Source organism: Hydra vulgaris, chromosome 13 (genome assembly GCF_038396675.1).
Source record: "Hydra vulgaris chromosome 13, alternate assembly HydraT2T_AEP".
In the NCBI taxonomy this organism is placed as follows: Eukaryota; Metazoa; Cnidaria; class Hydrozoa; order Anthoathecata; family Hydridae; genus Hydra; species Hydra vulgaris.
Genome location: NC_088932.1, coordinates 34,073,570 through 34,101,462, shown reverse-complemented (window position 1 = coordinate 34,101,462; position 27,893 = coordinate 34,073,570). Strand labels below are relative to the sequence as shown.

General features: G+C 29.7%; 1 protein-coding gene across 1 annotated transcript; it reads right to left on the bottom strand.

The window, feature by feature from the left end:
- Positions 1-207: 207 nt before the first annotated feature.
- Positions 208-27,325, bottom strand: LOC105848069 (histone-lysine N-methyltransferase PRDM9). The gene is made up of 4 exons (XM_065816765.1): positions 27,255-27,325; positions 26,938-27,146; positions 7,664-7,901; positions 208-1,632 (listed from the first exon to the last, which is right to left on the bottom strand). The coding sequence occupies exons 1-4, from the start codon at positions 27,316-27,318 to the stop codon at positions 566-568; spliced, it is 1,578 nt and encodes a 525-aa protein (XP_065672837.1). The 5' UTR covers positions 27,319-27,325; the 3' UTR covers positions 208-565.
- Positions 27,326-27,893: the final 568 nt, after the last annotated feature.

The window sequence follows — 27,893 nt, the reverse complement described above, 5'->3', positions numbered from 1 at the left end:
CTAACCACACCAATTAACATTAACTACCTAACTACCCGAAGTCCTATATATCTAAAACTTTTAAAACAATGAACTTGCAATTCTTTAAAATCGAAATTTGCGATTGAGCGACGTTTATGTGTATCATACAAATTAAGTTTGATTCGCTACAGTTCTATTTTTACTCAACAAACTTAATTTTAATTATCGTTGCTGATTATAATTGCGTTAGTTATTGAGTAGCTTATTCTTGTTGAATCAATCAAGATTACATCATTTGTATGTTGACCACTCCATATTAACAATACTGCACATTTCACCTACTTTATTTAATAACAAAATTATTTATTACTTTTAAAAAACTGCAAAATCATAAAAAAAAAAAGAATATAGCAAAATCAATTAATAAGAAATATAATTAAATAATATGACCAAAATGGAATTATTACACTTAGATAAATTAAAAAAACTTGCACCAACAAAGGAACCATTATTTTTCTCTCTTTCACTACTGTTAAAATAAAAAGGGCTACTTGGTCACACAAGAGTTAAGGTATATATAAAAAAGATATTTAAAAATAAAATACTAAGTAGATTTAAGTTCCGCTTCAGCTGTTGATATCTTGTCGGTGTGTTCAGTTAGTTCATGTAATTTTAGCCTTTTTTTTACTGAATATCCTATTTTGCAATATGCACAATTGTACGGTTTCTCACCAGTGTGCGTGAGTACGTGTTTTTTTAATCGCGAGTTCTCAATACATTCATAATCACAGTAAGGGCACTTAAACGGTTTTTCACCAGTGTGAGTTCTTATATGTCGAACTAAATGGGTTTTCTTTATGGTTTTATAATTACACAAACTACATTGATATGGTCTCACGCCAGTATGAGTTTGCTCATGATATTGTAAATTTTTCTTGGGCGCACATATAAATTCGCAAAAGAAACATTTGAAAGGTTTCTCTCCAGTATGAATTCGTTTATGCAATTTTATACGTCTATTTTGTATTGATTGATAATCACAGAATGAACATTTGAATGGTTTGTCGCCAGTATGAGTTCGTTCGTGCAATTTTAAAGTGGTTTTTTTTGCGAATTGATGATCACAGTAAGTACATTTAAATGGTTTTTTACCAGTGTGGATTTGTTCATGGGATGTTAGTTGACATTTGCTAGCACATTTATAATCGCAGTTAGTACATTTAAATGGTTTCTCACCGGTGTGAGTTCGCTCATGTATCATTAATCTTGTTTTCCATGCACTTCTATAGTCACAGTATGTACATTTAAATGGTTTCTCACCGGTGTGTGTTCTTTCATGCAGTGTTAATCTTGTTTTCCAAGCACATGTGTAATCACAAAACCTACATTTTAATGGTTCTTCACCATTGTGAGTAAGTTCGTGTATTGTTAAATTTGTTTTTCTTGCAAACTTATAATCACAATATTTACATTTAAATGGTTCATCAGATATACCACATGAAAAAGCTTGGTTAGTATTATCAGTTGTAAAAAAACCATTGTTAAGGTTGAAAATATTTGATGAAACTTTTAGATTATCTATTATAGTTCCTTTTTTACAACGTCTCAAATGTGAATTGAGATAATCATCGCTGGTAAAACAAATCCCACAATTCTTGCAAACGTGATTAACTAAAATAAAATATCTGTGATTAAAAAAAGATTTTATGTGCGTGTGTTTGTGTGTGTATATTAGGGTTATGACTTTTTGACTTTAAAAAAAATTTCCTGTGTCACAAATCGATGAACTTTTGTTAGAAAACATTGGAAACATGTTCAATTCCTCTAGGTTGTAAAAAAAAAAAGGTTACCCTGCAATTAAATTTACGAATTGTCATTTATTTAATCTTGTTACTGCTACTACTAATATGTATTGCTTTGCTGAAAATCATTCAAAACTTGTATAGATTAGAAGTGTTTAGAACTTTAGAACATTTTGGAAAAATCCAGAATACTTTAGACGACTTAAGAACATTCTGGAACAATTTAGAACATTCTGGAACAATGAAGAATATTCTAGAACAATTTAGAATATTCTAGAACAATTTAGAACATTCTGGAACAATTTAGACTGTGTATATATAGCTGCTTATCTAATTTTATAGTTATTACAGAGGCAACACATGGTGATGTACAAGCCTAGTGATAGTAGCATTCAGAAGAACAAGGATGTCTGGACCAATAATCTGGTGAAGTTTGAAGACTCTGATAAAAGAAGAATGGTCCCTTTGGAAGAATATTCACTGGAAGAAAAGTGAAGAATGCTTCTCCAAAAGCAAATTATCGTACACTACCATAGCGAATAGTGGAAATTTCCAAAGAAGTCACCAAATTGTGAAAGAATAAACTGAATTTTCCTCATGTATCTAATCAAGTTATACAGGCAAAGCTTGCTAAAATACTGAAGTGTTATGATGAATGTGTCAAGCAGGGAAGCTGCAAACCCTTTGATGAAATTTTTGATATTAATTAAGTGGATGGAACATGGTTATCTTCCGAAGACAAACGATTGTATCATCTCCAAGTGCAAAGGAACAGTGGGATACTCTACAGGCTGAGCGGCCAGTAAAGAAATGATCCATCCCCCTAAAAGACAAAAACTTTCTGATAGGTCGTTTAACTCATCATCTTACTATCCTGGTTTTAGTGATTCTGACTCTGAGGCTGACGACAGTGAATATAAAAACGATGAAGAAGAAGATGAGACTACTCCTACACCAAGCAGAAAACATCATATAAGCAAAATTGCGGTCAACTTGGTGACCTACACAAGAGTATCAACAAACAAAATTGCTAACATGCAAGCAATCGGCTCCTGAAGGCATTGATGTCTCAACTCCATGTCAATCAGCTATTTACAAGTCAAAAATTAGAGCGGCAATCAAGCTGAAAAAAGAAATTATCGAAAAGTTGCATATGCAGGGTTCCAACAGGATCATTGGTCTCTTTCTCTTTTCTACAAATACTTTAATGGGCACTGCTCTTAAAAGCTAGCGTCTCTTGTGTTATTTTTTAAATTCATCCTTGTGTTATTTGTCATTCAATTAAGTGTCATCCTTTTTCTGTGACTGTTCCTAAGTGCTCCAAAAACGCTTATTCGTCTAGTTTTTTTCCTCGAACATCAGTTCTTTGGAATTCGCCTCCTTCATCTTGCTTTCCTGATTCATATAATTTGCAATCTTTTAAGTCATCCGTCAATCGTTATCTTGCTCTACAATCTTCATCTTTTCTCTTTCAGTAACTTCCAACTTTAATTAGTGGCTGCTTGCAGCCTTGTTGGAAGCGAAGATGTTTAAAAAAAAAAAATGTTAAGTAGTAGCTGATATTATACCTAACACAAAATTATGTTTGAAAAACTTTTTATCTCGATTGCCTCCTAAATCCATAAAATATATCATTTTATATATAAACATCGTCAGACTTTTGAAAAAAGAGGCTAATGCCTTAAAAACAGGAAAAAAACAGGAAAACAGGCTCTGTAGGAAACCTGCATATGGAAAGTTGGTCCTTACACTTTGATGGCAAGCACATCAACAGAATCGATTATCAAGTGGTCGTCCTTAAAAATGAAAGAAGAGAAATCAAATTGGATGTTCTGGGCTTGGTAGATGGCAGGGAAAAAACTATTGCTCAAGGAATTTCTAAAGTCCTCGATGAATTTCACCTATGGAATTCAATACATATAATTGTTGCAGATACATATGAAAAGGGACATTTTCCATTGATCAGGTTTCAGAAATTACCCAACATCAGCAATGCGATGAGGAATTCCAGAGCTATACTAGGACAGTTCTGCAGAGAGTATGTCGATTTATATGGTATGGCTGGGCAGACCATTGGTTTACAGACCAACTGTACAATTAAAATGACTTTAATAACTTGGCTAAAGTACTGAATCCATACAAAAAAGGCTTTACGGTCTTTGAAAAATCACTGCAAGTGAGAACCATCCATACTACAGATCCCAAGAAGTAATCAATGCGCAGAGCGCGCAATCAAAGTAATGAAGGAAATATTTGTTATGCAAAAATAAAGACAAATTGCATCAAACTACAATACAGGAGCATGGGGTGGAAAAAAAGTCATACCCTAGTGTGTGTGTGTGTGTGTGTGTGTGTATGTGTGTGTGTGTGTGTGTGTGTGTGTGTGTGTGTGTGTGTGTGTGTGTGTGTGTGTGTGTGTGTGTGTGTGTGTCTGTATGTATATATATATATATATATATATAATATTGCCGAAAGTTATTTTTGCGAAACTTCTCTCCACTTAAAGACAAGAATGATTGAACACTACAAAAGGTATAGAATTTTTATACTTTTTGTGGTGTTCAATCCATTCGTGTCTTAAAGCGGAGAGCCAAAATAACTTTCGCTAATGTTATATATATATATATATATATATATATATATATATATATATATATATATATATATATATATATATATATATATATATATATATATATATATATATATATATGTATGTTTTATACTATAAAAACTCTCTTATTTAAAAATATCTTCACTCAAAAGAAAAATATTTTACTAATTATAGTGATGAATGCTTTTCGACTTTGGATTGTGCCAATAAAAAAATTGAATTTAAAATAAAAGAAAGTATTATTATTGGGTGGGAAAAACCCGATATGAATAAACAAGTAAATCATGTTAAAATGACTCTTACCATTTAAAATAATTTACCAGTTCTTTTGTTATATTTGACTTTTTGTATATATAGGAATTTTGTTATCAATTTTATGGCTTTTATTATGTTTATTTTTACAGTTATATACTATATTTTATACTGTTATCAACAAATATATTTTAACTGATGATGACTATATATAGTCAAAACATATCTTAAATAATAAAATGTTTTAAAAAAAAATTAGAAAAGTTACTATTTTTAAAAGTATTTTTACATTTTGTGCTGAGAAGTTTTGGAAATTTATTAGGGTTGAGAATACTGGGATCCCAGTATTTGGATCAACTTATAGTTGCCGAAATAATGGTATTAAAAAAGTTGAATAGTGTCATTTCGGAATTCGAAATAATTTCACCATTCGAAAGTTTAAAAAGTTTAAAATTTTAATTGATCTAATAAATGGAAACGAAATTCATCGACAAAATTAAATGTAGGTATATGTGGTTATTTTTACATGCTGTAATAGTTAAATTATTACAAAATTAAAATATTATATAAAATTCCAAACGATGAGTAAAATAATTTCTTTTTAATCAGAGAATTACAAATTTTATTAACAAGTTTCTGCAAGTATTTTACAACAATATGAATATTTAAGATTTGGAGGAGCATTCTAAAGCAAATGATAAAAATTCACACTGGTTGCATTTTGTAAGAGAAAAAGCAGGACAGTGTGCTAAATGCAAATTGTGTAAGAGAATAATAAAACACATGACGGTTCTACAAGCGGTCTTCATACCAATTTAAAAATAATTCATGAAATCAAAAGAGATGTAGCACCGCTGTTTTAGATTCTTCAGAATTTGTACAGATATCATGACCTTCTGTAACTGTAATCAACTTTTTCAAAAGTGATAAAAGGGATGACTGCATAATATGGTTTATCATTCAACGTTATCTGCACGTCATATGTTATCAGAAAAGGCTTAACAGCCAGAGGCTTTTATAACCTACCAAAGGATCACAACACAATTCACAAAGTGGTCTTGAATTACAGTAGAAATATATGAGACTAAGTAATTAAATTATCAAGCAGAATTGCTAATGGAAACAGATTTTCTCTAACTTTCAATGAATGGACATTGGTAAGAAATAGATGTTATATAAATATTAATGTCCACTCTGACAAAGAATTTTGGAATCCAGAAATGATTTGTGCTTTTGGAACAATTCCAGAGGAAAAATGTATTGACCTGGTGAATGATAGGTTAGGTGATTTTGAGCTTTTAATAAAGAATATTGTAGTTATTACCACTGATGGTGCTGCAGTTATGACACTGATGCAGTTATGACAAAGGTTGGCAGGTTAATTAAAGCACATCAGCAGCTATGTTTAGCGCATGAAATTACAAAAAAAAAAGCTGCCTGATTAAATTGTTATAAATTAAGTTTAGAATAATTAATAAACTTCGTCTATTATAATGTTTAAATTATAATTAAGCGACACTCTTTTATATAAAGTAAAAACTTACTATTAATAATTGTTTAATAAAGAAACAAATGTTATTCAATTTATCAAAGAGTTTAGTATAATTTCTTTTATTTGTGTACTTCTAATTTATTTCAACAAGATTCTAATAATCAAGTGTTTGTTGATTTATTCAATAAATTAAAAAATCTTATTTTAACCATTTCGCGCTTTGCATAGTTGGCCAGAGTTTTGTTTTTACATATTACATACAATTCTTTGTAGTACGACAAACAAACAAAAAAACAATTAAATCATTCAGTTACTATGAAAATGTTAGAAAGTTGTTTTATTTTAGCAGTATCTTTAAAAATGTTAAAAACAATTCCGCAATGTGCTAGACCCCTGAATCAGCAGTCTATAATGTTTAGTATCCAAACAAATTACATTCCAAATGAATTATATATTTATTTTTTATTTTACAAACCAGAATCAAATTTTTAATACGTCAAACTATATGAAAGCATTTTTTTATGATTAAACTCAAAAGGTAAAAATATATTACGAGGAGGAAGCGGAACTGCTTTACCACTGATTATATTTAGTGAGCGGGCTTCAATCAGATAAAAAATGTTATTAAAAAGTTTATAAGCTACCATTTTATTAAATCTTTTAAATATCTGTCTGTGTGGCTCCAACAATAAGTCAACGTATTAAAATAAAATTTGTTTAATAATATACATACTATACAATATGTATACTTATAACAATTTACACTAGAAATATCAACAAAAACTTATCAAAACTCAATAAAAATTTAAAAAAAAAGTTTCTTTGGAATATTCTGTACCTATAATTCACTAAGTCAGCGTATTTTTTGAACCAATAAAATTTCTTTGTTTGTAGATTTGGCAGGTTTTTAATGTTTGCGAATATTCTTTATGTTATCCTTCTGCACCAAGATATTTTGAGAACATTCATGTTTGAGTATGTTTCTATGTTTGTCTGCATAACAATTATTTTCTTAAATACGCTAAAAATTAACTTCATAATTATAATGATTACTAATCAAACGTTTTTATATTAGCGAATGATTTAAAACATTCGCTGATATACAAACATTTTAAAACAAATTTATATTAGCAAAACTTTTTAAAGCATTTGCCAATATAAAATCATTTAATTTACCATTTAATTAGTAAAGATTAAAGTTATGAAGTTAATTTTTTAGCATGTATTTTAAAAACTTATTGTTATGCGGACAAACATGGAAACATATTTAAACTTGAATGTTCTCAAAACAATTGTGAAGTCGTGGGCAAGTTGTCGCAAATAAATATTGTATGCGTGGTCAAGATTGTGATGATCAATGGTGATGGTCAAGATGCGTGGTGCGATCGCACTTCTTTCCCGACCAAGCCTGATATATATACATATATATATATATATATATATATATATATATATATATATATATATATATATATATATATATAAATATATATAAATAAGTATTTGTATATAAATATACATAAAAAGAATATAAAAAATTACCTTTAGTTGAGTCAACTTCTATACCTAGATCTTTTGCATATTGATCACCATACCAAACAAGAAGCTCCGTTCCTTTGTCTATTTGCTTATAAACATTGTAGTAAATTTCACCATAATATTGAACTGCCATAAGATTTTGCTCCGTCTCAACACGTGCACAATTTATAAATCTCATCCAATTGCCAAAACGTTTATCTTTTCCGTCAATACAATGTAAAACGTTACCATCTTTTATTATCTAAATACATACTCAACTTTTTAAAAGATTAAAATTACTAGATTAAATAAATATTTTTTTTAAATTAAAAAATAAGAATTAAACAAATAAACTGATTAATTAAAAAAATATTTTCTTTAGGCTTTGTACATTTAATAGAATTTTTTAATAAAATAAAACTTGCAAAAATGAAATGCTTATAAAAACAGGGACTATAACTCAAGATGATTCATGTAACTATATGAAGATATATACAAATATATCTATATATCTATAAATAAATAAAAAATTATTAAACAATCTTATAATAATTCAAAAAATTTTTAAACAACAATAAAAATTTCTTGATAACTATTGTCTGATTTTAAACTATACATATTAAAAAAAACTGAAAACAATACTAGTTTTTTAAACTTTCAGTTTAAAAAACTACTGATGAAATGTCTCTAAGAAGAACGGGGTACTATTGTGTAGCAATGCTATTTAATAGCATACTTTTTAAACAATAATATTATTTTTTAATTAATTATATATTTGAATTACTTTTTATTTCAAATTTATGAATTTTATTTAAACTTTTTCTGATATTTTTTATTCTAATTTTAACCCCTCTTTATTTTAATTTCAACTTTTTCTTATATATTATTCTTTAGTCTAACCCCGATTTACTGCTAACACCACATTCAACCTTCAACATTAAAATGAAAGTCAATTTGTTAGATTTTTTTAATAATTAAAGTTGCAATTAATTTAAATATCTTTTCAACTTTAAAAGATAAAACTTATTAAAACTTTAAAAACAAATAATTAAAGTTATTAACTGAAAAATAAACTTACTTATAGGCCAATATTTTATATTGAGTCTAGCTTGTAAGTGTTGGTGTTAAATTCATCCAGCATAAGTATTTTCAAAACGCAATTACTTTCGTTGTTGAAAGATATTTACCTATAGAATAATTCTCAGCTACTGCTCATTATCATAAACCAGAGAAAAATCTATGCAAGATTTTAAAGCATAACTAGAATGATTTGATATAAAACATTAAAAGTACAGACCTACTTGTATAGCCTACTTGTATATGCAGATACAGTCTTTTACACTATTTTCTTTTTTAATTCATTTTAAAATGTGTTATTTTTGTTTGAAAATATCCTTACCTACATAACATTTTCTTTCAGTAAAATAATTTATTTTTTCTTAAACTTTTAGAATTTTACAATATTAAATATCTATGATACATATAACATAATATATATTAGTAATGTATATTAAACATGATATAATATTTATAATACTTTTGTATTTTGTTATAAATCATTTGCTTTTTTAATAAAACCTATGAAATATCATATACTTCGCTTTGTATATCTTTTGCAATTCTCTTTTTGTTTGAGTTAATTGCCTCAAAATTATATTATTTTAAAACATTACTAAAAACCAAAAAGCCAAAAAAAAATTCAACACTTCATATATATTTTATTTTTCTAAAACTAATCTGTTCTCAAAATTAAATAATATTTAAATGATCTCAAATTAATGTTTATTTCTTTAATGAAAGACTGAGTGATTTTATTGTGATATTACCACATGGAAAATTATTATCCAAGGTTAAGCAGCTCCTCCAACCCATACTAAAAATTAAATCAGGGACATGATAACCATATACTAGCATTTTTATTTAAATTGGTATTTTCCTATGCACAAACACATCCTAAAACCTCATCAACTTTTTCCTGACATGCACATTGCAAAAAAGGAAAGAAATAACAAAAGAAAGCTTTAAATGAAACTATGTTTGCTCTGGCAACACATTTATTAAAAATTGAACATTACAGAGTAGACTAGCCCCAGCGAATTTTGTAATGATAATGTTAAAAAGACAAACTTATAAACAAACTGTAGCAGACAAGACAAGTAAGTTAGTAGTAAAGTTTTTATTATATAATCTAAAATATAAAGGAACACAATATACATAATATAAATAAAATAACACAATATTGCTATTGCAATATTGTGTTATTTTATTTATATTATGTATATTGTGTTATGTATATTTATATTGTGTTATTTTATTTATATTATTTTTATTTATTACACAATAACACAATATCACAGTCTTCCACCCTTCTAATAGATATTTATATATATTTTTTGACTTATTAAGTTTTGTTAGAAATTAAGCTTTGAAGGCGATCTTCTAGTACAATGTGTATGGTTGGTGTTAACTAGTAAGTTTTTAGTAGTAGTGACGTTAGAATATGGAGTTATGGATGGTGTAATATTAGTATTTATAGTTGTTTTATTTGGAGAAGGTAAATCATAGTAGCAGACGGAAGATGGCAATCAGTTGGCGATATCAGGTTATTTTCATTAGTTTCAAAGTTATCGCTAGTGTTTGTAACTGTTGAACTGTCTTCTTTGAGTGAAATTGATGTCTCAAAGGTTTCAGGTGGTAAGCGTTTTTTAAGTCTATTTTACTGAATATATTGTTTATAGCTACCTTATTTAGTAGGTCATCTATTCTAGGACAAGGGTAAGAATCCAGAGGAGTATGTATATTTATGGTGTTGGAGAAGTCCATTCCTAGACAAGCTTTTTTTGATAGGTTTGTAACAAAGCATTGGGCTGCCAAGGGGCTTTGACTGATTTAAATAACATCATCATTTAAAAGCCAAGTAATCGCTTATAATTAATACTTAATTTAACGCTGCTGCTGTTACCCCTTCGTGCGCCTTTGACACAGAGTTTTTACCATATCAGGCCTTTTAATATTTCTCTTTATATTTTTGACTAAGCGATAAGATATTCTTAAATCTTTATAATCTGTTAATATCTTCTTAATCAGTAATAAGATCGAAAACTTTGTTTTATTAGCTTAATTAGTAATAAGATCAAAAACTTTTTAATTTGATGACTTCTATAGTAAAGGATAAACCTTATGTTATTTTTAAATTAGTATAGTAACTTTTTAAGTCAGGTAATTTATTTAATTCATGCATTTTAATAACCCAATTCAAGTCCTTTATCAATTGTGTTTAAAGTATATTAACCTGTAATTTTTATTTTTAAAAGTGACTCTAGACGATGCTCTTTTTTAAAGGTCAAAAGGTCAACTCTTCATAAAGTTAGTGTTATTCTCCTAAACCCTTGCCTCTCACACGGTCAACTCTATGTAGCATGTTAAAAAATAAGATTGTTTAATACCTTATTTTAAAGAAAATCTGTTTGCTTTTATAATATAAAAAACCAGGTCGTTTCATCATTTGTTTTTTTAAAGTTGTTAAACATTTATTACGAGGTATGTCATAAAACAAATATTACAAAAATAAAGTTGCATTTTATAAATGTTTCTAATTTATATATTTTTCTTATTTTATATCTTTAGTTATATTTATGTGTTATTTATTATATGTATATATGTGTTAAGGTTATATGGGTTTATATTTTGTAAGTGTGTAAATATCTTTTATATATGAAGTGTTTCTATGTTTGTGATATAATGTTGAAAAAATGTGGTTAGCAGAAATGTTAAAAAGATATATAGTTTTTTATTATCTAAAATTTTTATTTAAATTTTTAAATTTTTTTTAAATATTTATAATTTTTAGTAAATTTTGTTGGAAAGATATATGCTTCATTAAATATTTTCATAAAGTTACTTTTTAAGTAAATTTTGTTGAAAATAAATATACTCTGTTTCCTTTTCGTTAACAATTTGTATTTTGTTAATTTGAAAAAAATTTTTTTTCAAAGATATTACTCTTTTCTTTAGTTGATAATTTATGCTTTTGTTGATACATAAATTTTGTTAAAAAACAGGCTTCCTTTTTAATAATAGCTCCTCTCCATTTAAACATTTAAGTTTTTAATTTCCTTCATCAAATATGTTTAACTTAACTTCATTATTTTTTTATGAAAGTAAGTATACAAAAGTGTTATAACATATGTTTTAGTTACTCTCATTAATCTTTCAGGATTTTTTGTGTAGAGAATATTTTCTCCATAATAATATTTAAATGTTTTACACACACACACACACACACACACACACACACACACACACACACACACACACACACACACACACACACACACACACACACACACACACATATATATGTGTATGTAAATTATGTTAGTGTATTTTATATATATATACATATATATATATATATATATATATATATATATATATATATATATATATATATATATATATATATATATACACATATATACACACATTTTAATTTTTTGACATTGTATTATTGACCTTTTTTTTTTTAGAATATTAAATATATAAAAAAAAATAATTAAAATAGTTCAAGAAGTTTCAATATTTCCAAGTTTCTCACTTAAAGCAAATATATGATTTTTTATAGAGGTATTCTTTTATTAGTTTTGTACTTATTTAATATTATTTTTTGCTCTTGCATTAAATGTGTTTCAAAGTTATGAAAGAGATATTTGACGGAGGATTACATTTCACCATTCAATGCTAGCAGTGTTTGCTGAACAGACAGGTCTTATAATTTTTTAAATTTGCCTTATTATGAGTTCATATCTGTAAAAAGTCTGTAATTTTTAAAAATTACTTTTAATTGTTTTTTTGATTAAATACTAATAATATTTTATCAATAATTATTAATAACTACCTTAAATATATAACATTACTCAGTCATAAAGATTATATTAATTTATTTATAACTTTAGTACAAGTTATTGATAGAAATGTTATCTTTACACATTGATATATTATTTTAAAACATGTAATTTAAATATAACTAAGAAGTAGAGTTAGAGTAAAATAGATAATCATATTATGCTCTGTTTTATTTGCTTACACTTTATTTTTGATAAGTTAAGAAAAAAAGCTAAAAGTTCAATGTTAAAATAAAAGTTCACTTTTTATTATATAAAGTATCATTTTTGCACACTCCTTTGATGCTTAGTTATCTCTGATAATTTAATGAGTGAAATAATTAGACTTTTTCAAAATAAAAGAAACAGGCCAGACGAGACGAACTGAACCATCGCCAAAAAGAAAGATATGAGGTTAGGCTAGCTGAGATAAATCATTGTCGAAATGAAAGAGATGAGTCCATAGCAAGAGATAATATTGCTATAAAGAGTAACTACCTCAGAGAAGTAAACCATATTTTTCAGATTGTGGTGCAAAGAAGTTTTTAAATGAAACTTATTTTTGTGCTGCCATTCAAGTTGTATTAGCTCCTCCTTCACCATATCCATCATTTTTGACCAATTTAATGACAGGAAACTATATTGATCATCCTATCAAAAAACATTTAAACACCTAAGGAGTTATAGCACCTCTCTACCTTTAACTTCCTCTACAGTCAAAATAGCTCCTCCTTCAAATAATGGCCCTTTCTGTTTAAGGGTCTATGGGCAAATTTTCCATGGTGTTGGAAATTTAAGGCCTGAAAAAGGTTTTCTACCCATATATTGGCAATTAAATATATATGATTCTAATTCAGCAGTTTCATTCAGAATGGGGCAACCTGGTAATGATGGTTGTATAAATGACTTAATGCAAATTTTGATTTTCATTTATTTTTAGCCTTGCTTTTTAAAAAGAGTTGTTAATCCAAACTTGCAATATTAAATCTTTCACAAAAGAAAAACAACCTCACAAAGTAAGTTTCTAATTTGTTATATGTTTAGTCACATTTTTTAGTTTTAAATAAATAGTACATAAATTATTAAGTGCATTCAATTAATATTTTTGTTGCATTTTTAGGTCGAATGACTAGAGTATCCAATACCGGTCAAAAAGTCAATACCGGTATTTTGGTATTATAAAAATTTAATACAGGAATACCGGTATTAAAACTGGTATTAAATATTTTAAATTTTTTAGGCAAAGTAAATAAATTTAAGAACCACGAAAACTTAAAAAGAATGCAAATTAATTGATTTAATTGGTAGAACCTTCATCTTTTATTCCATAAAAGTAACCTCTTGAAAAACAAAGACCATCCAGAGTTTTGACATCCATTCTGCACCGCAACTTGTTTAAAATAATACCGGCAGCAGAAAATGCTCTTCGGATTCAACGCTAGTTGGCCGAATTGTTAAAAAAAGATCATAAACCTGTTGGAAATATTTTCCTTGCACACCTTCATCTTCGAAGAGACTCATTTCTTTTTTTAGACACTTGATTATATCACCAGCGCATTGTGGTTGTTTCCTGACAACCTTAAAGTTTATTTGTTTACAAATAGCCTTTTACATGTTTTTTTTCATTGATTTCTCAGAATTTTTTCCTTCGTCAATCTCAACTTTGCTAACCTTAAAGTAAAGAATTTCCCAGGCTCGTTCTTCAACAGCAGTGCTTTGATCCCAAAATTGAATTGAGATTACTCACTTTTGATGCACATGGAAAGTTAAAACTTAATAAGTTTGAGTTTCTAATACTGTCTCCTAGACCTTTATGCAGATAAGAAATTAAATTGGACAACTGCGTTCTTCTTGAAATAATATGTTGTTTTAAAGCACTCATTCTATGCTCAATAATGACTTAATTTCACATAGCCTGTCAAACATAAAGGTCAATGCTGCATTTGCAGATAATAAGTTAGCATTCTTGTGACAAAGTGAATCAACGGCTAATTTTACCGGAAAAAGTGCTGAGATAGTAGCTGAAACTGTTTCAAAATCAGTTTCTGTAAAGTTTATATTAAGTTTTAAATCTATATCTGATTTTTGAATGCATGACTTTAATTTGCAAAAACGTTCGAGCATTGCTAATAAGCTATTCCATCTAGTTTTGGAATCTGCAATTAAGAAGTATTTTTTACGAAATTCAAGCTTTATATAATTCTGTAGTACCTCATTTTTTAATGGTAAATGTTTGAATATTTGAACAATTTTTCTTACTTTTTGTATAAGGGGACCAATTTGACTATATGTTATTTCTGTATCTTGTTCTTGTATACCGCAATCCATCACTAATCCTTCTTTGTATATATATGAAATATTTTCAAAAGCACCATAGTTTTCATGCTCTTCAGTATCTGAATATGAGTTGAAGTCTATTTATTCAATCGAGCAAAAGGTTCTTTTTTCGGTTGTTTCTTTTTTATATGCAAAATCTACAACTGCAAGTTAAATTACATGGGCCAAACACAACTGCTGAGCAGCCGGTATTAATTTGCCTACTTTTTGCATAACTGCTGCACCATCATTTGTTAAACAAACAATATTCTTTTCTGATGACAAACCATACTGATTAAATTTTTCACTTAAAAGTAAGACACATTTTTCTGCAGGTAAACCTCCATTGATTCGGAGAAAACCTAAATTCCAAAACTTTGACTCCGAGTGAAGATTCACGCTTATTTATTGCTGGTTCCTTAAGGAAGTCCACTCATCAAAAGTAATACTAAAACCTTTTTCCATTAAATTTATATTTTGATATTTCTGTAATTACTAACTGTCGAATAGTTTGGCTATAACTAGTGACAATTTTTTGTATAGTCATGGCGCATTTTGGAAGTTTATCACTTAAATTTAATGCTTTTAAAGATTTTTGAAGATCATCGGATGTTATGAAAATTCTGAATGGAAGCCCAAAAAGTGTTGTCATTCTAGATAAGATTGCTGCCAGCGAGTCTTCTGTAGTTTTTTTAAAATATTTAGTAATTTTTGGAGGAGGCATATTAGATATTGAAACAGATTCACCAAGTGGTTCAATAGCATCTCGTTTTCATAACATTACATTATGCTTTGTTTTTAAATGTGTATGAAGGCCGCTTGTTGAGCCACCTGCTGTTTTTATAATTTTTGCGCACTTCTTAAACTTTGCACTATGCCCTTTTTCATCTTTGAGAAAGAAAAACCAAACAGAATATTTATCTCTGCCTTTTGAATGCTCAATAAACTTTTTAATTTCACTCTCCATCGACCAAATTAGAATATTATCTCAATTTGTAAATATGTGTCACATATTTTATCCCCACAATGTTTATATCAGTCACATAATGTGACTGATACAAACATTTAATATTTAAATGAAATCAATTTAAATAAGTTTAAACTTAAAAATGTTAATTTTTTAAACTTACTAAAGTTATTCTTTGTAATTATTTTAAAAAAACTATCAAAGAAATAAGTATATAAAATTTTTGTAATTTTTAAAAATGTGAACTCATTTTTTACTTTTAGATCCTTACCATATAACTAAAACTGTAAAATCAAGAACTCAAGAACTAAAGAATGTTTAACACATTGCTTTAAAGTAGCACTTGGGATTGTTTAAAAAAAGAATAAAACAACAACCCATAGATATAAACATCCAGGGAATTTAAATGATTTTAAAAATAGTCAAGTAATAATGAGAAGAGTTTTATTAAAGAGTTGTCAATGAATCAGAATTTGACAACTTTACTTTTATATATTAGGCTTTTACTTGAACAAAGAGTTTAAACACATGATAGAATAAAAAATATTTTAAAAATAAACAACAAATGTTTACGAATTTTCGTATATTTATAATCTGAAATACGACAAGGCAATACGTCTCAAAAATGTTGTAATACTTTAATTGAAACTTTTGTTATAAATCAATTAAAAAAAGTATGAAGTATACAAATTTTGTCAAAAATAATAAATAAAAAAACAACCATTCAAATACAGAAATACCGGTATTTAAGCCTTTTAATACCGGTATTCAAAACTAGATAAAATTGACCAAAATCCCGGTTTTCGGTATACCGGTACTGGATTCCCTACTTATGACGGATTTTCAAAAGTTCCTACATAGCAGAATTTAAGAAATGTTCTGAATGTTGATTGTTTTCAAAGAGCTAAATCGAAGTTTGATAATCTTCATAACATTTACTTAAGGCTATATTATAATGAAACAATGTTTCAATTTTAACTGTTTTTATAAGTATTTTTGTTACTTTTTATGTTAAATATAATATTTTTTTATAATTATTAGTAAAGTTCATCTTTTTATTTTATCTCAAGAAAAATATGTTTTTTGTTTCTCAAGTAAATATCTTTATTTTTTATCTTTAGAATTATTGTTTTAAATGGATATATTAATTAAGTGGATAATGTATAAATTAGTTTATATGTGAATAGAAACCACTTATACTTTAATCACCTTTTGTGCTCGAAGTTTCCATTTGCATTAAGTATTGATTTTTGGCATAAGGGGCATTTCACGTCAAGTGGAACCACTTTTTGGTCAAATTCAACATCACCGACTCGGATTTTGATGAAAATTGGCTCACATGTTGGGCATATGGACAGAAGAAAAGCATGTAAATTTTTTTGAATTAAGTCAATTATTTTCTGAGATATGACCTTTCAAAGTTTTGACCTTTTCACTTGACCTTGGTTATTTAAAACGTCATAACTTTTTTGCTATTATACTTAGGAAGTTGATTTTGGTGGCAAACAGAAGCTCTTGCATAGACGAACAACTTTGTGTCTATACAAAAAAGTGATAAGTTCAATAAAAAAAAAGTTATTTGTCATTTAGTCATTTGACCTTTGACCCTGGTCGATGGCAAAGGTCAAAAGTCATAATTTTTTTTTTACAGATTACTTTTTTTATTGTGGATGTCCCATGAAAAAATCTTTTTGGGATTCCCATAAACAGCTTTGGGAATAATATTAAAGTATAAGTAGGTTCTAAAAATTTAATATTTATTTGCCTTACAAATGCGATATTTTGAGGTTATTTTCTGTAAATAGCCTATTGGAAATATATATTATTAACTATTTCCTTTTTTTTCTTTTATTTTCTAGGTTGTAATTTAATTACTAGTACTCTAAATACATACTAAGTCAGTATTAAATCATATGAGGCTTAAAGCTATATATATTTATATTAAAATAATCATTTCATTTCCATTGAACTAGTCATCAAAAGACAACTTTGTTGCATTCTTGTATTCGTTTATATATATATATTAAAAACAACTATCTGAGCGTTTTTCAACCTTCTGTTTTATTACATAAAATCGCATATATTGGGTTGAGGAATAATTCATGAGCGTTTTTTTCAAATTTAAAAATGCACGCAGAAATAAAATGCAAAATGTTTTATGTTGTTTGAAAGAGAATGTTTTGCTCTACAAGATAGTGTGTTTTGATTTGTTAGTTTTTTTTATTTTTGTGTATTTTCAGATCATTAAAATGGAATGTCAAGTGGACAAAACTGAGCATTTTCGACACCATTTGCTTTTTGCATTTAATCGAGGTGTTAAGGCCGCCAAAGCTGCTCGTGAGATTTGTGCTGTGTATGGAGAAGGAGCAATGCCTGAAAATACCGCCCGCCGTTGGTTTTCGCGCTTCAAAAATGGGAATTTTGACCTCAAGGACAGATCACACACCGGTCGACCAATTGAGTTCGACGAAGAGCGATTGAATCAACTTCTTCACAAAAATCCACGTCAAACGACCAGAGAATTGGCGGAGCAGATGGATTGTGATCAAAAAACTGTGGTGAACCACCTTCACTCAATGGGCAAGGTTCAGAAACTCGGCGCTTGGGTGCCACACACTTTGAGCGAAAACAACAAAAATCAACGTTCCACAATCGCCGCCGGTTTGCTTGCTCGACATCACTCAACACATCCGTCCTTGAGGTCGAAATTCCCATTTTTGAAGCGCGAAAACCAACGGCGGAGGGTACTTTCAGGCATTGCTCCTTCTCCATACACAGCACAAATCTCACGAGCAGCTTCAGCGGCCTTAACACCTCGATTAAATGCAAAAAGCAAATGGTGTCGAAAATGCTCAGTTTTGTCCACTTGACATTCCATTTTAATGATCTGAAAATACACAAAAATAAAAAAAACTAACAAATCAAAACACACTATCCTGTAGAGCAAAACATTCTCTTTCAAACAACATAAAACATTTTGCCAATGCATTTTATTTCTGTGTGCATTTTTAAATTTGAAAAAAACGCTCATGAATTATTCCTCAACCCAATAAATACAAAGTTATAATTCCCATGACAATTATAAAACAACAATAGTCATTAAAAACCATAAATGAATGCGTGACTTTCATCACATTTATCTACGTGACTTTTACCACGTATACGTAATAATTTTAATTCACCGACTTTAATAGAACAAACTTAGGAATTAGTTTTTAGCAACTTTCAAATTAAATTTAGATTAAAAATGGCATTTCAAGCACAAGTAAAAGAGTTAAAGAAGAGGCAACACTGTTGTTATGATCCTTTCCAACACCATAAGAAAAAACAATATAAAACCTTGAGGGTAGCTACTAGTCGGCAAGTAGCTATGTATCCCTCAAAACTTATGGCTGGAGCAAAATTATGTGATACTTGGCTATAGAGGATCACTGGCTTACCTTCCGAAATAGGATTATGTGATGATAAAAATTCTGCAAATTGTAAAACAGAGTCAGATTCTCAAGGCAGTTGCAGATTTCAAGATACTTGTAGCGACAAGGGAGATGAAAATTATCAATGCCAGGAAGTAGAAATTTCTATTTTTAATAAATCCTTGTCGTTATTGAGTGAGTCACCTTTGGATAAACGCAAGTTACAAACTGTTAAAAGTTATATTCCGAAGAAAAAGAAAAAGCTTAAAAAACTTGTAAAAAGGAAGTTAGACCTTTTATCTACTAATTCAGATGCAATTGATACTTTAGAGGATGATGAATATGAAGCAACTAAAAAAAACACATGTGCTGATGACATTGTTAAAGTGCTTCAGGATAAGTATAAATCAACACAAAGTAAAAGTGAAAAGATCATGATTTTGACAATGTTTGTTGCTCAATGGAGTAATCGAAAAGTGATGAGAGAATTTAATTGTTCGCATCGACTTGTATCTCAAGCAAAAGAAGTTTTAATAACCAAAGGTGTTTTATCTACCCCTAACCCAAAAAAAGGGAAATCACTACCTGTACATGTGAAAGATATAGTAAAAGAGTTTTATTACTCTGACACTGTTAGCCGTGTAATGCCTGAAAAAAAGATTTCCTATCTGTTATGAAATATGGGGAAAGAAAACATATTCAGAAAAGATTAGTTGTTAGTAATTTGAAGGAAATTTATCAATTATTTTCAGAAAAGTATCCAAATATCAGAATTGGGTTTTCGAAGTTTGCAGAGCTACGTCCAAAAGATGTGTCCAAAATGTGTCTTTGCAGGAGCAAGTGGTGCTCACTGTGTGTGTATGTACCATTCATCAAAATGTTAAACTCATGATAGTCGGATCACATATGGATGATTTACAACTAGAAGATGAACTAAAAACTCCTATTAAGAACTACAAACATGCTTTGGCAAAAATCCAATGCAATCCTTCCTTGCCAGCATGTTCTCTAGGCGAGTGTAAAAATTGCCCTGGAGTTGCTATGTTAAAGGAACGGCTGTTGCAATGCTTTGAAATTAAAGGAGTTGAAGAAATTGAGTTAAAACAGTGGACTACAACAAATAGGTCCCAGCTTCAAACCTTTATACAGTCCACTGATGAATTTATTGAAAGATTTTTAGGGAGTTTGAAAACACTTACTAGGCATGATTTTATTTATATATATATATATATATATATATATATATATATATATATATATATATATATATATATATATATATATGGGCCAAGTATCACCAAATCATAGTATATTGGTATATGGTAGCTATTATATAACCTAGGGCCTACATTCAATAAATTACCTTAAAATACTGTATGATTTTAAGATATTTAAATATTAAATTTTTAGAACCTACTTATACTTTAATATTATTCCCAAAGCTGTTTATAGGAATCCCAAAAAGATTTTTTCATGGGACATCCAAAATAAAAAAAGCAATCTGTAAAAAAAAAATTATGACTTTTGACCTTTGCCATCGACCAGGGTCAAAGGTCAAATGACCAAATGACCAATAACTTTTTTTTTATTGAACTTATCACTTTTTTGTATAGACACAAAGTTGTTTGTCTATGCAAGAGCTTCTGTTTGCCACCAAAATCAACTTCCTAAGTATAATAGCAAAAAAGTTATGACGTTTTAAATAACCAAGCTCAAGTAAAAAGGTCAAAATTTTGAAAGGTCATATCTCAGAAAATAATTGACTTAATTCAAAAAAAATTACATGCTTTTCTTCTGTCCATATGCCCAACATGTGAGCCAATTTTCATCAAAATCCAAGTCGGTGATGTCAGATGGGTGGTTCCACTTGACGTGGAATGCCCCATAAACAACAGGTTTAATAATTTATTTCCCTAACTTTGGCAGTAAAAACAGCTTAATTGAGTGAACTTGTTAAGAGTTTTTTCACAGAAACGCTTTTATAAAAAATATCAAACAGATAAAGCTAACTTATTTAAAATAACATGGTCTCTTCAGCCCGTTTTTTAATGTCCAAATTTGCTTTTTAAATAAATCTTAATGAGAGGGTAAAATATTATCAAAGCCTAAGTTTCTAAAAACACCTGAAAAAATGTTAAGCAACTGTCTTATATGTTAAAGATACTTTTATTATGTAAAAAATATTGTAGTATACTAAGTAAACAAGTACAGTTCTAAAGCATAGTTAGTTAATTGTTATCCAAAAGCTCAAAACTTTAAACCAATTAATTTTTTGCTGTTTACTATAATAGAAATATAGAGACTAAATTAAGAACAAATTTAGAAATAGTCGGGTGTGGAGCAGAATTACTACGACCCGTATCATACGGGTCATGAGAGCTAGTTTCACTATTAATAAAGTCCGCATTCAGATTGTGTCGTTGTGAAGATGTTAATGAAGGAGTTAGTTGGGATGTGATGATTCCAGGAATAAGTTCATATAGTTTACATTTCATGGAAGATAGGGCAAGGCAGAATTGGATTGGTTCACCTTTTCCTCCAAAATGGAGTGTTAGAGCTGAGTGTTTATTTAAAATGTTTATACCAATAATAAGAGGAGATACTGGGTGTTTTACTACAAAAAGTTTAGTTGAATAGAAGTGGTTTCCTATTATTAAGGTAATGTCATATTTGCCAATGATTTGCGCAGCTGAATTATCTGCATGACAGATTGATTTCCTGATATTTGTGTTGAAGTTAAGGTTGTTCTCATAAAATTCAGAGAAATGAATGATAGGTCAGAGCCTGTATCGAATAAGGGCTTGCACTGGTATTCCATTAATTATTGTATTTATAAGGCCTGATTTTTGATTTATAGAGGCTAAGATTGTGACAGTATGTGGGACGTTATCTTGGTTGATGTCATAACTGCTCTCGTAGTTTTTTGCTGCGTCCTTTCTTTGGATATTTTAGTTTTATGCTGTTATTTTAGTTGTTGATTTAGTTTATTACTTTAGAAGACCACAGCCCAGTGCCCTTTTTTCCACAGGTATTGCACATTGAGTTTCAGGCGATGCATTGAGACCTGTCATGTAGTTGACCTCCACACCAAAAACAAGAGTGTTTTGCAGCTGTAAAGATAGGACATTGTTCAGGTAGGGTGGGAAAAAGTTTTCTATTGAGTCACTAGATGATTCTAAAAGGCATTGACAAGTCATTGGAGATAAAAGGCCAGGTAAAATTTTTTTTTAAACAACTTCGCTTCCAAACAAGGCTTGAGATTGTAGAGCAAGATAACGATTGACAGACGACTTAAAATATTGCAAATTATATGAATCAGAAGTTATAGAAAGCGAATTCCAAAGAACTGATGTTCGAGGAAAAAAACTAGAGGAACAAGAGTATTTGGAGCACTTAGGAACAGTCACAGAAAAAGGATGAGGCTTAATTGAAAGACGAATCACGCAAGAATGAATTTTAGTAGATGGCACAAGAGGCGCTAGCTCTTTAGAACAGTGTCCATTATAGCATTTGTAGAAAAGAGAAAGAATATTACGACGATGTGATAATGATTAGAGGTTGCCTGCTAGACCAGGTCCAACTATGTTTACAATGCCCTTTGCACCTCCTCAAAAAGAGAAAGCGCAACATTAAAAGATTCCCCTATATAATGGCAACAGTTTTACATACAAGGCCAGATTTGAGATTTAGAGAGATAGAGAATGGAATCCAGAGTAAGCAAGTTCTATAAAGAAATGCAACCTTAGCAGATGGTAATTTTGCAATGGGTTTGATAAATAGTTTCTAAGAAAGATCAGAAGTAAGAGTTAATCCTAGAAAATGAAGGATAGTTGGCTCATCGAGTACATTGCTGTTCATAAATGTAAGAAGATCTAAACTAGTACGATAACGATTGGCTGAAAAAAATTAGGTTTTATCTGAATTAAAGTTCACCAGCCTCTGTGAGCCCCATGCTGTAGCAGAAGTGAGATCCTTTTCAAGCTCAAATGCCCCCTCCAAGCAATCAGAGAGTGTTGGCTTCTTATCACGACAAGAATAAATGGTAGTATCATCAGCAAACAATGCCACCTTAGATGTGAGAATATCAAGAATATCGTTAATGTAAATTAAAAAGAGTATAGGGCCAAGAATACAGAATAAGAAGAAGAGCGTCCCTCGAGGATAACTTTTATACTACGATTGGAAAGGAAGGATTCAATAATCCTAAAGATGTTACCAGATACACCATAAGAAGAAAGCTTGTGGAGAAGATCAGCATGCCAAACTTTATCAAAAGCTTTAGAAATGTCAAGAGCGAATGCCTTAACATCTCCACCTTTAGCTAAACCTAAACAATCTCCACCTTTAGCTACGATAAAACCTATCGGTTATTACTGTTAGCAAATCAGCTGTAGAACAAGAAGATCGAAATCCATAACGATGATCAGAAAGTATGTTATTAGATTCAAGATAAAAGATTAAGTGTTTGCTAATTAAAGACTCAAAAACCTTGCTTATAATAGGAACAAGACTAATGGGACGGTAGTTAAACGAACCAAATTTTTGAAAATAGGGATAACAGATGCCGCTTTCCAGCAGGCTGGAAAACAAGACAATTGTTGAATAGTTTTGAAAGTATAGACAACAACTCTGGAGAACACTTCTTTTTTTTTTTTTTTTTAAACATCTTCGCTTCCAACAAGGCTGCAAGCAGCCACTAATTAAAGTTGGAAGTTACTGTAAGAGAAAAGATGAAGATTGTAGAGCAAGATAACGATTGACGGACGATTTAAAAGATTGCAAACTATATGAATCAGGAAAGCAAGATGAAGGAAGCGAATTCCAAAGAGCTGATGTTCGAGGAAAAAAACTAGACGAATAAGCGTTTTTGGAGCACTTAGGAACAGTCACAGAAAAAGGATGACACTTAATTGAATGACGAGTAACACGAGAATGAATTTTAGTAGATGGCACAAGAGACGTTAGCTCTTTCGAGCAGTGCCCATTATAGTATTTGTAGAAAAGAGAAAGAGAAGCAACATTACGACGATGTGATAATGGTTGAAGGTTGGCTGCAAGAGCAGGTCCAACTATGTTTACAATGCGTTTTTGCACCTTGTCTAAAAGAGAAAGGGCATCATTAGAAGATCCGCCCCAGATATGGCAACAGTATTCCATACAAGGCCGGATTTGAGATTTATAGAGGTAGAGAATAGAATCCAGAGTAAGAAAGTGGCGAGCTCGATAAAGAGATGCAACCTTAGCAGATGCTAATTTTGCAACCGATTTGATATATGGTTTCCAAGAAAGATTGGAAGTAAGAGTTAATCCTAGAAGATTCTTCTTGCAAGACTTTAAAAGGTATGTTGTCCGGGCCACAAGCTGTAGAAGAGTCTAAGCAGGAAATTACTTTAGATACAGAAGCTGGAGTAATATGAATATCAAGCAATGGATAAACCTGTTTGACAGCTATATCAGGTAGAATGCAACTAGTGGAATCAAGAGATTATATTGATGAAAAGTGAAGAAGAATGAGATAATAATTTTAGAGGGATCAAACTGTGATCAGAAGCACCTAAGGGTGAATGTGGAGAAACTGAGCACTGACTAGGATCAGAAACAAGACATAAGTCGAGTAGAGAAGACAAATGATTCAGGTTGCTTGGAAAGCGAGTTGGAAAGTTGACTCCTTGAGTTAGGGATTGAGAAAGGCAAAAGTTATAGGCTTTGATTCCTGCAGGGTCACTGACGCTAGAGCCAAGCCATTCAGTGTGATGAGCAATAAAGTCACTGACAACAACAATATTAGCTGATGGATAAAGAGAGGCGGCTTGGTCAATATGATCAGAAATAACATCAAAAAGAGTGCAGTCTTGAGATGAAGGAGAGCGATATAGTACAAAGAGAAAGGCGATAGAGTGAAGTAGTGCTAAACGAAAGCATATAAAAGAATAGTTTGTGAATTCAAACCTAGTTTCTAGACAAATGGGTGGATTCTTACGAATGTAAATGCCAACACCAAGCATGTGACTATTGGAGTCTTTACGAGTTAAAGGAAGATAACCATCAACACTAAGATCACAAGATGAGACAGCTGAACTCAAATTAGTCTCACAAAGAACAAGTAGGTCCGGTGAGCTTTGCAAGAGATAAGACTTAACAGAAGAAAAGTTACTTTGAAGACCACGAATATTAGTGAATGATAGGTTTAGAGAACTTGGTGATGATGATGGTTTTTTGAGTTTTATAGTTTTTAGTACTTTATTCATTTTTAAACATGTTAAAGAACTTGACTCAAAGCGTAGATAATACTTAGTACACTGTTCAAAAGCCCAAGCAATTGCCTTATTACTACTAATAAACTCTAACAAAGTGTAACAAAGGGCTCCAAACGTGGCCTTGGCAGTGCACACCAAAAGTACAAACAGGAACACCATCCATGCACAACATGGCACTGTTAACACTTTGATATTTTTTAGCTGTTGATGGAATCAGCCTCTCTGGGAGCTACCACGAGTTTGGGAAACCTGACTACCAGCAGGCCTCAGAACCATAAAACTGAGTTTTAGAGCTGTACCCTCTGTAGGAGATAATAGAATGAGTTACCTAGTCATAAAAACAAAGACACAAGAAAAATCCATGCATTGAGTCAAGAAGATCCAGCATTCAACATCCTAAACTGGAAAAAATGTATTAAAAATATATCTGTGTCAGCCTAATAGATGAACAAGGGTTATTTTTATTGTTAACTTTATAGTGCATTATTTCACATTTTTGACAACTAATTATAAAAGCCAGTCTTCTGTCCATTTGAATGCTGTGTTTAAATCTTTAGTAGAATTGAGGTACTTTCCTCTGAGATTACCTTGGATAGAATCTGAAATCACCATCAAATAATTAGCATATATTAACTTACTTGTCTGATAGATCATTAATAGATAGAATAAACGTCAAGGGTCCAATAACAGAGCCTGTGGCACGGCACCTAAAATTTCAAGCCACTCAAAAACAGTTTCACCAAGAACAACTCTTTGTCTTCCATTTTTCTTCTAAGAGTCTCTTGTCAAATTTTAGAAAAGTCTTGCATTCCGACATCCACAGGTATACCATTGCTGATGCATGAAGAAATAAAGTTTAGAGTTTCTTACAAATTCGTAGTGCAAGATTTTCCTTTTACAAATTCATGTTTTTGGATTGTTAATAAATTGTTGCTTTAAGATGTTTTATTTTTTTCTTATTATAAATTCTATTATTTTGAGGCAAGGCACTAGTTGCTGGCAATAGTTTTATCACCTTTTTGTTGATTATGTTTGCAGACATGAATTGAGTTGGGATTTGACTGGTCCTGAGTGATGCTCTAAAGATAAGAGTTTATAGTAAAGCAAATGATTTGGCAAAATACTTTATTTGTTTAAATACTTGTATAGCAGTTTTGGATTATATTTGGAATTATAGGATAGTTTCTTTTTTAATAAAAATCAAGCATTATGTATTATCTTAAATTTTTTTCTTCTCTTAATTTATTGCTTTATATCATTGTTAATCCAAGGGACTGTTAAACTTTTAGTTAGTGAAGCGTCTATAGTTAAAATACAGTTTTGGTACACAGTTTTATAAGTTCATATTTCAGCCAGTGTTTATAATTTCAATTTATTTAGCATTAGTCAGTTTGCAAAGGTAATTTAAGAAGCAAATTTTTTAAACACACAAAATATTTTTTATATATATAAAATTTCTTACTTCCCACATGTAACTGGTGTCAATATTATTAACTAGAGTGTCTGGTGAAACTTTTTTTCCTTCAAATGGACCAAATTTCCTACCAATATGAAAAGTTTCAGTGGCAAATACACCATAACCAGCATTTGGAATAATACTTTTTTTAATTTTCAGCCCTTTTGGAAGTTGGTGGGTCAATCTTTTTTCCTCACTAATGTTTCTAATGGCACCTTAACGACAAATTAATTAATTTCATTATTTATTTATAAAGTTGCTGTAAAAATTGTTTCCTTACAAATTAGGAAAAAAAAAAAGTAAAGAAAAGTCATTTAAATTACTTTTATCTTTGTGTATATGATTTCTTTTTGTATTTATAATTTCACTATTTTTTAGGTGTTGCATTATTTGTCTAAAAATATTGCGTAAAAATTACAGATAATACAATCATGCATAATAAATAATACCTATATACAATATGCTACATATATAAGTTTGACCTCCATGGCTCCACATTAGAATTTAAATATAACATGGAAAAGTTAAAACAAATTTTTACAAATTTAAAAAAAAATTGGACTGAGTAATTTTACTGTGATGCTACCACTGAGAAGATTACCATCCAAGGTTTACAAGCTTTTTCTACCTATACCCAAAATTATATTGAGGGGTTTTATATCAAATTTATCCTTTTTTCTAGGAAAGCTGCTTTTGCCATGGTTAAAGTACCTCACCTGCCCTAACATAGGATTCGTTTAATGTCACGAACAGCAACCTTACCAGGACATACATTTATGGATATATCATTTATCCATAAATGTGTGTGTAAATATACATATATTATATGTATATATGTATATTTACACACACCACATTTTGTTTGAATACATATACATGTTTTATATGTTTATGTATACAAACACAACATAGACACACATGCACAAACATACATGTTTATATTGAAAATAAAAACTACATTT